This window comes from Haliotis cracherodii, unplaced genomic scaffold, assembly GCF_022045235.1.
Source record: "Haliotis cracherodii isolate W230 unplaced genomic scaffold, xgHalCrac1.p SCAF_18, whole genome shotgun sequence".
NCBI classification, from domain to species: domain Eukaryota; kingdom Metazoa; phylum Mollusca; class Gastropoda; order Lepetellida; family Haliotidae; genus Haliotis; species Haliotis cracherodii.
This window is the reverse complement of record NW_027266273.1, coordinates 6,722,395-6,738,087: the sequence shown is the minus strand read 5'-3', so window position 1 is coordinate 6,738,087 and position 15,693 is coordinate 6,722,395. Positions and strand designations below refer to the sequence as shown.

General features: G+C 40.8%; 1 protein-coding gene across 3 annotated transcripts; it reads right to left on the bottom strand.

The window, feature by feature from the left end:
• Positions 1–526: 526 nt before the first annotated feature.
• Positions 527–15,115, bottom strand: LOC139465715 (uncharacterized). Of its 3 annotated transcripts, XM_071247535.1 has the most exons (5): positions 14,990–15,115; positions 11,507–12,298; positions 6,804–7,524; positions 4,866–5,521; positions 527–1,584 (listed from the first exon to the last, which is right to left on the bottom strand). In XM_071247535.1, the coding sequence occupies exons 2-5, from the start codon at positions 12,267–12,269 to the stop codon at positions 1,580–1,582; spliced, it is 2,145 nt and encodes a 714-aa protein (XP_071103636.1). In that variant the 5' UTR covers positions 12,270–12,298; positions 14,990–15,115; the 3' UTR covers positions 527–1,579. The 3 variants fall into 3 exon arrangements, with proteins under 3 accessions (XP_071103636.1, XP_071103634.1, XP_071103635.1); XM_071247533.1 differs by lacking the exon at positions 527–1,584 and having other exon boundaries at positions 3,987–5,521; XM_071247534.1 differs by lacking the exons at positions 527–1,584; positions 14,990–15,115 and adding an exon at positions 14,703–14,743 and having other exon boundaries at positions 3,987–5,521.
• Between the last annotated feature and the right edge of the window lie 578 nt (positions 15,116–15,693).

The window sequence follows — 15,693 nt, the reverse complement described above, 5'->3', positions numbered from 1 at the left end:
AAAACAAACCATTCTGCCGATAAGGAATATTACAGTAAAGAAAAAAATAGCATAGAGCGCTTTTCATTTTTCTTTGCGATAAAGATCATGAACGTTTGATCACGTGGTTAGAATCCGGCGGTCCATAGGTAACATGTTACGTTTGGACTTCCTGACCCTGGGTATCGTTCGATGCTTTAAGTGAACAGATCGACAGAAATATATGGTAATGGTGTTCAAAGTGTGTCGGGCCGGATGATTGACACACTGATTTGCGAACCATTGCCTGGGTACATTGCGTGAAGCCCATTTCACCTCCACCCCACCGACGTTTTATGACCGGAATAATTATCAAAATTGCATAAACTCTATTCACTCAATAAAAGCAGAAATCATAAAACAGATCTATAAATCTATTTTATGGCCTCTGCTAAAAGTACGTGGCCGAAGGCATATCATCATATTTGTATGGTATCAGGTAAACGAAATTTCAAAACACGCTTTTTCATTTTTAATGTTTATTGAACAAACCTTTTCGTATAACGCGTACACACTTTCCTTTACAAATATTCACACATCTACATGTACATGGGTTTAACAGACGTAAACTGAATAACTTAAAATAATGTGTGCGTAGAAGATAAACCCTGAAATACAACAACTTTATTTATATTCAGTACAGATGGGAGGGGGTCCATGGCGACAAAAAAAAGGTGACAGAGTGAGTGAGACTGTTAGTACAAAGATGTTTGGTCTTAAGCTCAACATTCTCAAAATGTTGCAATGCTACTTCCAAATGGGGCCTGATCCTACTGGTTAATAGAGAATCATATAACATTTAATAAATATTCCCTGAATCCAAACTAAAACAAAAGTCGAGAGACACGCACCTGCGAAAATACCTATGATAAATTAGCATTTGAGGAGTAGTAATTTGTTAAGGTGGCATTTTCAACACCGTTTGAAAAAGATTTTTTTTTTAAATGAACTTTACTTAAAACTCTAATGTTGAAGGTGAAGGCCGAATCTTTTTTTTATTGCTACCGTCTAGTTACATATGAGTCAGGGGAGGTGGCAACTGATGAAAGATTCAGTGAGGAATGTTAGTAAATAGGATCTATTTGAGCAAGGGAAATGAACCACGAAGAACATGGACTGGAAAAAGGGACAAACGATATCACTTGGCTTTGGATTCAGATTCAATAAGTGTCAAATCGTCATTATTTCATCAAGCTCACAAACTTCTCTAATCATGGTGGACGATACATGCAGGGTGAAAAAACCAATCTCTATGGCAACGGGGAGGAAAAAACTGTGGCATAGGTGGTTTGTTTCACACTTGTAGGTCAAGATGAAGGTCATCTGTTGGGGGGTCACACGTGCTCGGGTCACACCAGGGATGGCTCTCTCCGGTGACTTCCGGTTGGGAAGTTATTGGACGCAATACATACATTTTCACCGAAAAATCCGAATCCTGAATCCCCAAAAGAACTCAAGATTTTCTATTTTTTAAGCAAGATATAAACGGGAATTTCAAACGACGGCGATGTATATATTACGTCAAATAACACTACAGAAACACACAGGGAGTTGTAGATCGTCACTCTGGAATGAAAACAACATGGGAAGTTAAAACAGGTGGTTTTCCACTACGCTGAGAATTATCACGGGGAGGAACACGCTTCTACAGGTAATCGCTTTCACCATGAGTTGGGCACCGCTGGGCGCGCCATCATGACTTCCACTGTTACTCACCACTGCTACTACTACAGCTTCTGTTGTTTACGTGAATCAGTAACACTACAGTTGTTGATACTATCGACCATTAATATAACAGCTACTATAACTGTTAGTGCAGCTTCTATCACACTTTCTACTTGTATCACCACTACTACTACTACTACTACTACTACTACTACTACTACTACTACTACTACTACTTCTACTATTACTACTACTTCTACTATTACTACTACTACTACTACTCCTGCAACTAATAATACTTCTACAGCTACTTCTAATTCTACTACCCAGTTACTACTACGGCTACTTATGTTGATGCTACTACGACTACTACTACTACAATGACTTCTACTACTACTACTACTACTACTACTACTACTATTACTACTACTACTACTATTACTACTACTAAAATACCACAATTGTTATTACTTTTTGACGAAAGCACTGATATTTTCTAAATAGAGAATATTATTGCAACTACAGCCAGGATATTCCTACTTCTATGACTAATAACTTATATAAAGTGAACGAAATAACAATTATTTCCTTTGTTGTTGGGACTGATATTTTCTGAATATGGTCAGTGAGCAAGTTAGGAGGAGGCTTAGCAGGTGGCTAGTGTATGGGCCAGGTGAACACTCACGTACAACACCAGGTATCTGCCTTACCTTATCACAGGTTAATACGGGGCGGTCGGGTAGCCTGGTGGTTTAAAGCGTTCGCTCGTCACGCCAAAGACCCGGGTTCGATTCCCGACATGGGTACAATGTGTGAAGCTCATTTCTGGTGTCCCCCGCCGTGATATTGCTGGAATATTGCTAAAAGCGGCGTAAAACCATACTCACTCACTCACTCACTCACAGGTTAATACTCAGGGCTACATCCTCCGATCCATGTACACATTATGTTCATGAAAAATAATACATTACATGCATTTGATAAATACATAAAAACTGTCAAATATAAATATCCATCACACAAGCACACAATGCTCACAACAAAAGACAAGTCAGTCAGCTTATAATATCACAATCCAACACATACATATAAGTATACATTTCTGAAGATGCATTCTATGCAGAAGTTCCATCACAATGTAAGGGAGAGTTAGTTTACAAGACATTGTTATCTATACGTATGGAAAACAATGTGTTCATGTCAATGTCATGTATGAGTAACTGATAGTCAGTTTGATGATATAGACTATAAGCCTTTTCCAGATTGTCTATCAACCATCTGTAAACACAACAATATACTTGTCAAAATGTATCTTGGGTACCTTGACCTCGTCATTCTGGGGGATAAACTAACGCTCGAACCATTCTGTCCTATTGAAGCTGCTTGACATCAGTAATGGGAATGTAATATTGCCAAACCTTATACAGTTTTAAGACATTGTGAGGCTTTTGTGAATTTTTTAACTGACCGTTGCAGAAAACATTCTTGCCAATAATCATCGCACCATAACACCAGTAAGGTTACATATTTTTTTTAAATACTACTACTAATAATAATAATAATGCTACGTAAGGTTTGAATGATACTCCTTATCATAAATAGGCACATATGCATAATTTCTTTCTACTTCTGAAGTTAGGAAGCCCATTTTAAATCACTACATCAACAGGCTGGCAACGTGGAGATAGTTGGAATTGCGTACACAATATTATCACAATGCTCCGTTATGGAATATAATACAGTCGCCCTTGACGTTCCAAATCGCCACTGTATCAAATCTGGGCTTAGCGCCCAAGCTGTCTGTGCACTGCTATGCTTGTCATGTTACACAATAACTGAAACAAACATCTGCCATCAGTTCCATACCAAAAGAAGCGTGCTGAGTAAATGGGTACATTTCTAGTATAAACGTCCATGTTATATACGAATATCTATATACACCGAGAAAAATGTTAAGCTCATTCCTGTCAATATTTTCATATATCCCGAACTTCCACGAATCGGAAATAACTATACCATCTCTCTTTTTTATAAATGTCTAACGCATCACTGATACCTGCTGAAGTGAGTACAAGGAAGCTATGTGCTGGTACTTGGTCATGTGATGCAAAGGAACAGGATAAGCTGCTGAAAAGGTGGTTACAAAAAATGTCATCTAATAATCGATTCGGTTCGATTTCAATTTGAGCATGTTACTTTGTATACAGAAACAAAATTAATGTTTCGAAACAAAATTAAAGCAGGCTTAAGCTATTAATAAATGGTTATTTAATATGGAAATATAAACCTATGCGGTGCTTAACTTTTTTCCAGGTGAATAGCAAACACATCTTAACACAAGCAGAAGCAGCTAAAAGTTACTAGTATAAATGATATATGACAACCAACATACTATTGCTGTGTCATGCAAACATTCGACTTTCCAGCCTGAATTGAACGGCTGTTCACACGAATGCTTCTACTGTTAAGAAACCTGTTATATAATCTATTATAGCTAAAATGGATAGAATTATCATTAAACCGCCCGCATGTTATCAGAAATCAGCGTAACTTGATAATGCCCTTATATATTGCTTGACGATGGGCCATTATCACGCCCGTTGTTAGATGACGTCATAGGGTAGGGATAGATGACGTCTCGTTCAATAGTGACGTCATCTGGTTTGTTCTATGACGTTTCCGCATTTGTAAAAGTGGGTCAGTGACATTTGTTTTGATTGCATTAAATGTTTCAAAACCGACATTGCTGTTTCTTTTTATTTGATAACAAATTCCATCAATTTTAGCTATAATAACGGTAACGCTCTTTTTCAGTTCATTATGATTTGCAGAAGCCCTTCTTCGTCGGGCTGTTAATGGAAGACCTCGGCCTTCTGCAAATGATAGTGCCCTGAAAATATCGTTACCCTTATAATAGGCATTGAAACGAAGATGAAGAATGCATTTCAAAGAGATGAACAGGAATAGCACTATGATGCCGTCGTTTGAGAATATGATTGTCAAGGAAGCTTTCGCTATTATTAATGATCTCTGCATGCATTGCTATGCATGCATATATTAGAGCGCAAGACGCTAAACTATCATCACAATACAACCATAGCTACAACACTGACAACACACAAATCACTATATTTTCAAAACATACTGATCAGAAGAGGAGCTAGTGTCAGAATGACCCATACTACATATTTTCTTGTGTCCTTTCTTCCATGCCTGCTTCTGACACGCCGTTGAACAGTACCACGCCTTCTTGCACTTGGAGCACTGGGGAAACTTCTTGCCTTCATCCGCAGACTTCCCGCACTGTGTACACGCCATTGGCCCCTCCCCCTCGAAGTTACACCTGATACACCTGCACCAGAAGTTGTAGGAGCGGTACAGCCAGGCTCTGCGCTGTCTTCGAGGCATGGTTGTATTTATATAGGTGATACACACGTCTTCGCCCTTCTTGATCCCTCCGCGGACCCGTACCCCTACGCCAGGTTTACCGTCGACAACGTAGTCCATCACTTCCGCGTTGTTTGCGCACGAGTGGTTCATGCAAGCGTGAAGAGGAAACATACCAGCGAACTCTCCTTCCGGGGGCTCAGCTGGTATGAATTTGGCGATGGCGTGCCATTTGGGTTTGTCTCTGAATCGCTCGATGAAAATTCGTAGCGGGTTTCTGGAGTCGGAAAACGCTTGGACGTTGCACGTGGCTTGGAAGTATCTCCCGTCGAACTCTCGTTTTGTGATGTCGTATTTCAGTCTGTCGCCAAGATCTTGAAAGATCTCGATCATAAGTTGAAACATCTTGGGGATGACATCAGCGTTACTTGAAGAGCCATACGCAATGAATCTGAAATGTGTGTCTTACATGAAGTACTATGAACAAGACAAAAATTGAGCAGTGCTCACTAATACATGTTAAAAACATGAAAAAAGCAATATTTTCTCAGAAAATCCATTTAGCGAAATCACACTTTGCACTGCACGTCTCCTAACTGTCGCCCCAATTGGAAAAGAATCTATGAAGTAGTTTTTTTAAATTATAGGTCCTACAAAAGAAATGTCCTTGGAATGACGGACGGAATTCTTTGGTATAATTACATAACCCTGCATTCGTGTTCAAAAGTAAATTCCCATGTTTCTTTTCATCTAAATAGAAAATTAATGCCCTTGGCGTTGTTTTTATAATCCCGGTTCTCAACCAAGCGATTCAGGACCATGTAATATTTTTTTATATTATTAGATTATATTTTAATATGTTTTGTAGATCCGAGTAAAAAACATTATCCAATAAGTTTTAATGTGCGTGTAAAAACTTTATATATATAACTATATATATAAATATATATAAATAAAAGGTCGTTCTACTGGTTAGATATTTATACTGATGACAGTATCAGAACTATGAGGGGAGATCACAGGTTTACCAAAGGTGCAGGGGCTTCCTTCTATAACGTGGAAAGGCAACACTGGCTGGGAGCTACATATATCATATCCTGACATGCACTATGTGTGAGATTATCTATGGTGCACTATATTGCTAAAACAGACTGGAGCACCATGTTGCTGAAACAGACTGATGTGCCATGTTGCTGAAACAGACTCGAGCACTATGTTGCTGAAACAGACTGGTGCCTTATGTTGCTGAAACAGACTGGTGCACTATGTTGATTCCTATGAAGAGTCATACATCACTGAGGGAGGAGGATAGCGTTACTGTGGAAGTGGTATAACAGTGAACGTAGGGACGATATGGGGAGGGGGCGAGAGACGGGTGAGTGAGGTTGTGTGCAGGGTAAAGAGGAAAACACAAACTTTTTTGTCACAATTTTTGTTTATTTAAAAGCGTAATAGGGCTTAGAAAGTTCAACATATATCTTTATAAAAACGCATGAAGTAACGTTATGATTTGATATCAAATTCAGCATAAAGTTCAAAAGGGTTTTTAAATTCGTGATGTTATTGATTGCGATGTACATCTTATATATTTTTTTCTAGTCACTGATAATTTCGAGAATCAATACTAATAATTTATAGTAAATGCAACAAAAAAAGGAAGAAGTATACCTGTTAGTACCATGCTCCAGGAAAATAGAGTTAGAAGTGGAGAGGAAATAAAATTCTTAAATCACCGCCGTAGAGGAGCTTGGGCCATGCTCCAATCAGACATTATTGGGATGGGTCTTCCAGCCTCCTCAGCCAATCGCTTTGCTTGACATGCAATAGTTGCCCACATTTTGACGAGAACAAAGGGAGAGAATGACGCGTTCCACCAACCCTTCCAGCACTGGCCGTCGCCATCCTTCAATGTTTTGTAATCGTCACAGATTTTATACAGCTTCTTGATGGACTTGTTGACTGAAGGACACACTACTCTATGATAGGTGGTCCACGCTTCGTCCCGACATTCTATACTACAATATATCTCCCTTGAACAACCCTGACACGGGTGAATTTTTCGTTTCGGCCAGCATTGCGCGATGGCTTTTTTGAGTTCCTCATTTTTAAGATCTGTGGGACTGAATACCCCTTCCGGTTTCAACATGGAAACGGCGCACTGGCAACATGCCGGGACATCCTGGGTTGCTAGAGTCTGGGCCAGAACCATTGGTTTGTCAGTCAATATAATATCGTGATTTCCCATATCTTTCTTCGCCTTCACAGTGCGGCCATATTTGTTGAAGGCCACCTCGGCGTTTGTTTTGCTAGCTAAGGGGCCATACAACCTGGCAACGCGGATCGTCTGGAACAAGATGGCCGCCTCCTTGTTTTCCTTTTCCGTGTTGAGTTGAGTAGACCGCCTCAACCACGTCTCCGCCATCAACGGTAACTCCAGCCCGTACAGAATCTTGCCTGTTTATCAACATAGTATGAACATACTAGAGTCACCAGAAGTCAATTTGTATGAGTGGGTGAGTTAAAATTTAACGTCGCATCGGCATCATGTCAGCCATATAGCGACCAACTTGTATGAATAAACAGTTATTGATCACATAACCCCCTGATTTTACATAGAGACACTGCCTCATCATCACATAGATGAATATATAGTAACTGTGATTGAATGAGTGAAAGCATCCAGTTCGTTGCCTCTTACGACAAGCATGAGTTGCTGATGACCAACAATAACCCGGATCTTCACAGGGACGCGTGAGTGAATGACCACTTTGTGAACGGACAAAGGGCGGCACCACCACCGACTATAATAATACACAATTCAAGAACTAAAGTGGAAACAACCAACAAATCTGGAGATAACTATTTCTTAGCATATTATTAACATATATTTTTCTGTTATTAATGATACTATGTGATACCATTTTCTTTCTTTACTGAAGTTGTGTTTCAGATGTTTTCTCCTTTTAACAGGCCTCAAACTAAAACGGTCGCCAATGCGACCTAAATTTCAATTTGTTTACTGTCTAAAATTCAGTGGTAGCCAAATGACTACCTACAAATATATCTTGTGGCGGTTACATTTTATTGCTACACATATGAAGACACAAAAATAAACATGTCTGCTACTAATTGTACTCGCAAATAATTCCTCCTAAAGTCGACAATGAACCGAATAACATCAATATTAATGTAATTAGTATTTTATTTTAGTTGATAATTTATTGGATAAGGGAAATAACAAAACTCAAGTACAGTTTCCACTAATATACAATTCCAAGACAAGTGCTATGACTTGTACCTATAGTAATTTGATAAAAGATCATTTCAAATGCGTTTGGCTACCTACAATATTGGCTTGACTTCTGTACCACTGGCTACCTGGAAATAAATACTTGGAGGCTATATGGCTACTTAGTAAAACAATTAAACTTTGAGGCCTGGTTAATTTCTCCAACTTCCGTGATCGGAATCAGAGCTGTATTATAATTACCACTTCTCAAACCAAATCCGTACTCTATCTTTCAGTCTTTCACTCTAACTCTGACAAGCACTTACAAGTGCATACAACTTACACTAGACGAAGCAGATGCCCAAACATCTTTATGAACAATCTTCTCAGACTTCCCCACACTTACTGGCACTAAACATTTACACAATTTTCTTATAAACTCACAAGTACTGAGTGTACATGCAATCATTTACCCCTGATCTGAGCTATTTTACAGGCCCCTGTGTTCCTGACATTACGCGCCATTACAGAGCAGTCCCGCCCTTCTGTGCCAGCCAGGCCATGCAGCCTGCGTCAATATTAACCTGACCGTTAACCTTCTCCCGTTCCAAGACAGGTGCTTCATGTTTATATCAAACGATAAGCAATTATCCATCGGTGAATACAAGCAAAGCGTCTCTGCCACGACCTGAGCTGAATATTACAATTTCACTTCAAGCGCGAATACAGCTTTTTGAAATTTGGCAAGGAGAAAATATTGGGGGAAAGCGGGGTGCAATTAGAATTCAAAATATGCCAGGAATAATTCGGGAAGCAATTTGCGTTTGTTAACCAAAACCTATCCAATAACCGGCATAATTTCCTTGATGTTTTCAAGGAAATAAATGCCATACTCGAAACAGGTCCTCACATTTCACATAAATTATCACATATGTTGTATCTGAAATATCGCCACATTTTTTCTGCATCGCTGATTGGTTGCCTACCAAATGAAGGCGGAGTTGGCCGATAATGGGTGAGTGAGTATGGTTTTACGCAGCTTTTAGCAATATTCCAGCAATATCACGGCGGGAGACACCAGAAATGGGCTTCACACATTGTACCCATGTCGGGAATCGAACCCGGGTCTTCGGCGTGACGAGCGAACGCTTTAACCACTAGGCTACCCCACTAGGCTACCCGATACAACACATCATCATTATCAAGATTTTCGTTCTTGCTACCGCTACACCAAGATCTGAGGACATCCCTTACAGGTAACGTCAGAACGACATTTCGCGAACTTTGACCGACCAATGAAATGACAAACAAGAAGACGATATAAGCCAATCAAAAAGCAGTTTTCTGGAGCTTTTCGGCACTAGTTTCAAGCCCACGACTTCCATTCAAGTACACGCATTGAATATTTTGACAGACTATTTCAATTCGAAATTTAAAAACAAAACAATAGAACATTCTCTAATGTCCAATAGATTGCCGAGATTGTTGGACAGAACTTTCCGCTTGCTTTGTAAAGTATCTTCTGTCTTATAAATGTTTATTTCATTGAAGCGAGATATTGACGATGATCTTTACGGAATCAGTCGCACAGCCTGTAACCGTCGTTCAGAATACCCCGTGTTTGCATTTTCGAGGTTGCAATTATTCCAAAATCACTTCCTGACAGCCACTTTCCTGATCTGGTAAGCTACGCTCTAATTGGTCATTCTGACCTGACCTGTAATTGGATGTCCTCAGGTTTGTGTTTAGCGGTAGCGTGAGCTAAGGTCTCATTTTAATGAGATTGTGTAACTTCATCAAACAAAATCAGGAGGAATAGTGTAGTGTAGTGTAGTGTAGTGTAGTGTAGTGTATTGTAGTGTAGTGTAGTGTAGTGTAGTGTAGTGTAGTGTAGTGTAGTGTAGTGTAGTGTTAAACTGTACAACAATGTTGACACAAAGAGGTACTGACATCGTGATCTGATTAAAAAAGGTCTGGCCCCAAAGACATTTTGAAATATTGAAGATTCCGCGTCAGAAAGATTTGGAGTCACTCAGGGTCAAGCTCGTGGGCCTTTGGATGAAACAACTACACAGATTGGCACTCGACAGTGTATACAAAATATCAACGAGCCATCGCACGACAGCTCGCTGATGTTTTGTATACAGGTTCGTGTCATCATGTAACTACGTGAAAATCCAGGTTACAATAGTTATTCAGCAATCCGTGTTTAGGCGACTATGTTTGTCGTAACAGGCGACTAACGAGTTGGGGTGGGCAGGCTCGCTGACTTAGTTGATGCATGTCATCGTATCACAATTGCGTTGATCGATGTTCATGATGTCAGTCACTGGACTGTCTAGTCCAGACTCGGAATTTTATCGTGAAAAATCTATTGTTACCAAAAGCTCCTTGTCACAAAGGTGTGTTTCTTTAAATTATATTCTACGTATGCAAAATGGCCGTTTGGCCAAAATGGGTGTCCGCATTTTGAAGGCAAGCAACGACAACTCTTACATTAACTTCCTGACAATCGGTCTAAGAGCTAATATTTAAACCGGACGTTGTACCGGACAAAAACATGTGCACCCGTTGCTCAAACGACGCGTACGGTGACGGCGAAATAATTATAGCTTTAGCCAAATATTAATAATTGCTAAAATTAGCGTGTAATATACAGGAAATTAGGAACAAAAGATACCCCTACAGAGCGTTTCACCGTGCGTATACATGCCACAGGAATACTTCACATGAACTGCAGGGCAAAAAAACAAATACACTTGAAATTGGATTTGACCATACAATTACAAACGCTATCTAAACGGTACTAGGATGAAAACTGTCGTCAATTACATCATCAGTGAATAACCATTTCATTTCAGCCACCATCAAACATGGGTGTATACTTACTTTTGCCCAGAATACACCTCCTCCTATTTGAAATCGACTATATCATTGCAGAGTTGCGTCACTTGGGTGTACCAGTTACCCATGACAGTGGGCCCGAATTCCATATTTGCCCTGATTATGTTTCTTGGTACGTCATACCATGCCCGTGCTCCTGGCATGGGTTTCCTGAAAGCGTTTTAAATTCCTCAGACCTTCATCACATCGGTCTTTCCTCCCACATCAAACTGACACGCCGTGATATAACCCGAAGGCTGTTCAAGTCTGCATTAAACCTTTACTCACCCACAAAGATAACATGATTTATTTCTCAACTCTTACCTCCAAGAAGCCACACTTCCGCTGACCGCACAGATTCAGGGAACGAGTTGACTGTTCTGAATGCCTCTCTGTAATCCTTCTGTTCGTATAGAACCTCAATCCTCCCCTTCCAGGTCTCAAAATTGGTAGCATCATGCTCCAGTGCTGCGGTGAACTCTTCCAAAGCTTCACTCAAGGCACCTTTGGCCTTCGCCCTCAGTCCTTGGATAAGATGCACGCGAGACCGTTCGGGATTTGGTGTCAATGGGGTTATTTTCGGCGCATCAAACAACTTCCAAGTCTCCATAATTTCCTTCTCTAGACTCTCCACATCATCGTCTCCCGGGTAACGCTCCTGGGAACACATTTTCAAGGCATCGTAGTTGGACTCCGACTCTTTATCCGCAGCCTCGTACTGAGTGATAATGGCGTGCTGAAGATGTCGAAGTCCGGCGGCGGTGGCTTTGTCGTTAGCGTTAACGTCCAAGCCATTCTTGTAGGCCCTGTATGCGTCTTCAAACCTTCCCCTCATGGTCAGGGCCTGTCCCTGTACAACATAGCCCGCCACGCACAGAGGGTCTCTGGCTGTGCATTTCTCTGCCTCTGTCACCGCGTCCTCGTATCTTTCCAGACCAAGCAAGCACTGGGATTTCTTCAGGTAAACTTCAGTCTTGCACTCGACGTCACTGCCTTTATCTATCTTATTGTAATGAGACAATGCCGCCTCAAAGTCATTTGCACCAAAGGCGTCCTCCGCACTCCTTAAACAGTCTGCCAAAGACATTGTACGGTATTTGCCTTTCACCCTTGACCCTACAAGAAATAAAACGTCATGAAAATAAGAACATCGCAAACAAGTTCTTGTACCAGTGGATATGGTTTTACGCCGCTTTTAGCAACAGTTCAGCAATATCAGACGGGGGACCCATAGACTGTAATCACACTTTGTGGGATATCGAATCCAGGCCTACGGCATGACTAGCAAACGCTTTAACCACTAGAATGCCCCAGTTCCCATTGTCTAATAGTTTGGTATTTTAGGTTTGACTGTATTCACCCAATAAACGGGCATCGTGTGGGTACAGTCTGTGATCTTGATAAGTGTATGTCAACTTCCCTCTTTGCATCGATTCTCCAGCTAGTAATTACAACCATTTGTGTCTCTGGGTCAAGTTCATTCGCTGACCGACTATCGCCATACAGCTGGCATAAGGTGCGACCTAAAACAATATTCACTCATTAATTCATTCAATACAGCAACGTGTTTGCTCGTTGTTTGCTCGTTGCTGAAAGCATTTTTCGATTACTAAGGTTTAGGAGAAATAACAACAAGATCGGTCTAGAAGTCGTTTTCCATGGCTTAATAATTAGGTAAATAAAAGCGATAAGGACATATCCATAATGATAAGAAATATCTATTTCAGTCCATTTTCGATTCCGACTTTATCATAAGCATTTGTTATTGAATCACTTTTATATAGTGATGATGCCAGGGATGTTCGCGAAATGCATACCAAGAAAAGTGAATTGTTCACATGAAAAAACACAGTAACAGACGGTACAAGTCAAAATAGGGAATTGCATCCAACATCATTTTTGTCACCGATGTGTCAAATTTGGAAATCTCCACGTACATGTCTGTCATAAAACTTCTTGAAAGGTTTACTGAGGAAGACATGACGTTCAGTGAAATATTGCTATTTGGAAAGTTAAGGTCATCCCTCTTGTCATACAGTCTTGAGGAGAGCGTTTTGTCACTGTGAATCTTTAAGCATAGATCTAAATGTGAATGAGATAAAGCGGTTTCACTTCTCTTTCTATTCAGGTTGGAAAATCTTTGGAAAGGAATGGGTATTGTACCATATCAGATCATCGATATACCTGAAGCTTAAGTTAAACAAAATTCCCTTATTTTACCTTTTCCAATCCGATCATATATTCCTATTCATATGAATAACAAGAGTCAGCAAGACGGGGAGCACAATTCGGATGCCTACTTCTCGTCTAAACATCTTAATCCGAAAGTGTACATCAATGAGGAATGCCCCCATTTCATATATTGTTTTCTGAGTAGACTTCAGATGATATTTGCCTGATGTAACTATATCTATGGACACCACCATGCATGATAATGATATAAAGGTCCAAACCGAGCGTGAGTGCATGGTATTGTGTTCTGCCTTGTCTTGCCAGGGGGCCTCAATATATGATAAATACAGGGTATGTAAATCTTGCTGCGCCAGTCCCCGGCAACACATTGTAAATATAGTTTATAGGTCGAGACTTGGTCTTAGAGAGCGCACGTGGTGAGGCGAAGTCAAAATTCACGAAACTGTCTGGGTTTGTGATTATCGCGTCTGGTATATGTAGGTGAGATTGCAAGAAAATAGATTTGTAACGTGAGTGTATTGGCGCCATCTTGTAGCCGATAAAGGGGAATAACTGCGCATAAATGTAAAGTCATCTGGCATTAACTACCCCCCATTCGCGGCAACGTGATTAAACTGCCACAAGCACTGTCATACCACAATCTCTGTGTATCTCTGTATAGCCTTTACTCTGGTCTTTTATCTTTCTTTTATTACTGTACACAGACGAAACAAATACATCGCAGTTACCTTATAATTTAAAATAATACAAAATACCATCTGATCAAGTAAACCGAAGTAAGGTTTCACATTCCTTGGCCAGCAGACACACAGTGTATGTACATGTAGGTCATCCAAAATGTAGCACCGAAATTCCAGCCTAGTTAGGCAAGGATGGAAACTGAACTTTTATAGCCAGTCAACTCCCTTGCCCTTGAAAAACGTATCATGAACCATGATACACGCAATCGGGGTACGATGATAGGCAATCCACCAATCACAGAGCCTGACCAGTCTTACGACTAGTAAAGGTGGACTGAGGAGTCCCCACGGGGCACATCAACACATATGTTGCTATTGTATACATGTTTGTACTAGGGGTCTACCCTGCTGAACCAATTAAAAGGATCTCCGGTAGAAGGGGGGGGGGGGGGGGGGGGGGGGGGGGGGGCAATAACAAAGAAAAAGTGACCCAGAACGAAAGGAAAAGTGACGTAAGTATTCACTCTTCGTCTGATAACAGTCCCCTGAAATCGTTACAAGGGAGGACAGGTCTTCCAATTTACTTCAGTACGCCATGGGCGGCTGCCAAAGTCCTCCTTTCCCTCGGAATTGCAAAAAATACGAACCCCTATCTCAGCGCTGTCTGTTGACAAAGCTAAATAAACGGCTGCACATGCCAATCAGTTCCAGGGCAACGTCACCATGGTAATTACATCTCTGCGAGAGATGCTTCAGTGGATGCTAGAACTCTACCACAACGTTCTCTGACGCATTCAACATGCGAACCACGCCAGAAGAAGCAAATTAAATAAATGTAATATACAGAACCTACAATGATTAGAACCATATACCGTCGTTTTTGTTTCAAAACCTGGTACACTTTGTAAGCCTACATGATAGAAACGGTACTTACCATTAAGTTGACGTCTGGTATGTGCGATCTCTACCAGTTCGCTACCATGTTACGTCTCGGGGATCTAGCGAGGTTATAAAGGTACTACCGAGACCATGCGCACTCACTTACTGACACTACGCTAGATCAAATATACCCCTTCCTCTCGCTAACGCGCTCTCCCTCCCCCAATGCCAGCTGGTGGAAGATAATCATGCCACGCTTCCAACACATGCGGCCGACATGCAGGGATGGGGGATCAGTTACACATTCATATCGCAGGGGGCAGGGTCTGGTGAACTCTCTGTATCTGTGGGAGAACAAGGCGCCCGGGGGTCGAGATGGGTCTCGGGTTGTCAGAAGCTGTGTGTTCATGGGCTTGGTGTTATGAAAACTGTGCTGAAAGCTCTCTGACGGAGATAAGAGGAGCTTGGAGAATTCTGCATCTGTGAATTTCAATGTTTGTGTGTTCTTCCTTTCAGGCAATATTTTAATAAATGTATGTTTCTGTAGTCTGTCTGAAAGTCCCTGAACTATATTATTTTCTCTTTCGCCCATCCCTCACTGTATCGCTATAGCCCTAAATAAAGCAAGTCTTGATTTTTCGCCGGGGTTCAGATAGGACTCCTTTCGAATTTAAATGGAGTTACTTGCTTCTATAAAAATTATATATTTTCAGAGACTAAGCATTAGTCAATGTTTGGGTGGTTACACAATCTCACGAA

Coding starts and splice junctions, on each gene's coding strand:
- LOC139465715 (XM_071247533.1), bottom strand. CDS start 12,269: ATGTCTTTGGCAGACTGTTTAAGGAGTGCGGAGGACGCCTTTGGTGCA. Junction 7,525..11,506: donor GGAAGTGTGGCTTCTTGGAG/GTAAGAGTTGAG, acceptor GTTGATAAACAG/GCAAGATTCTGTACGGGCTG. Junction 5,522..6,803: donor GCCCAAGCTCCTCTACGGCG/GTGATTTAAGAA, acceptor CACACATTTCAG/ATTCATTGCGTATGGCTCTT.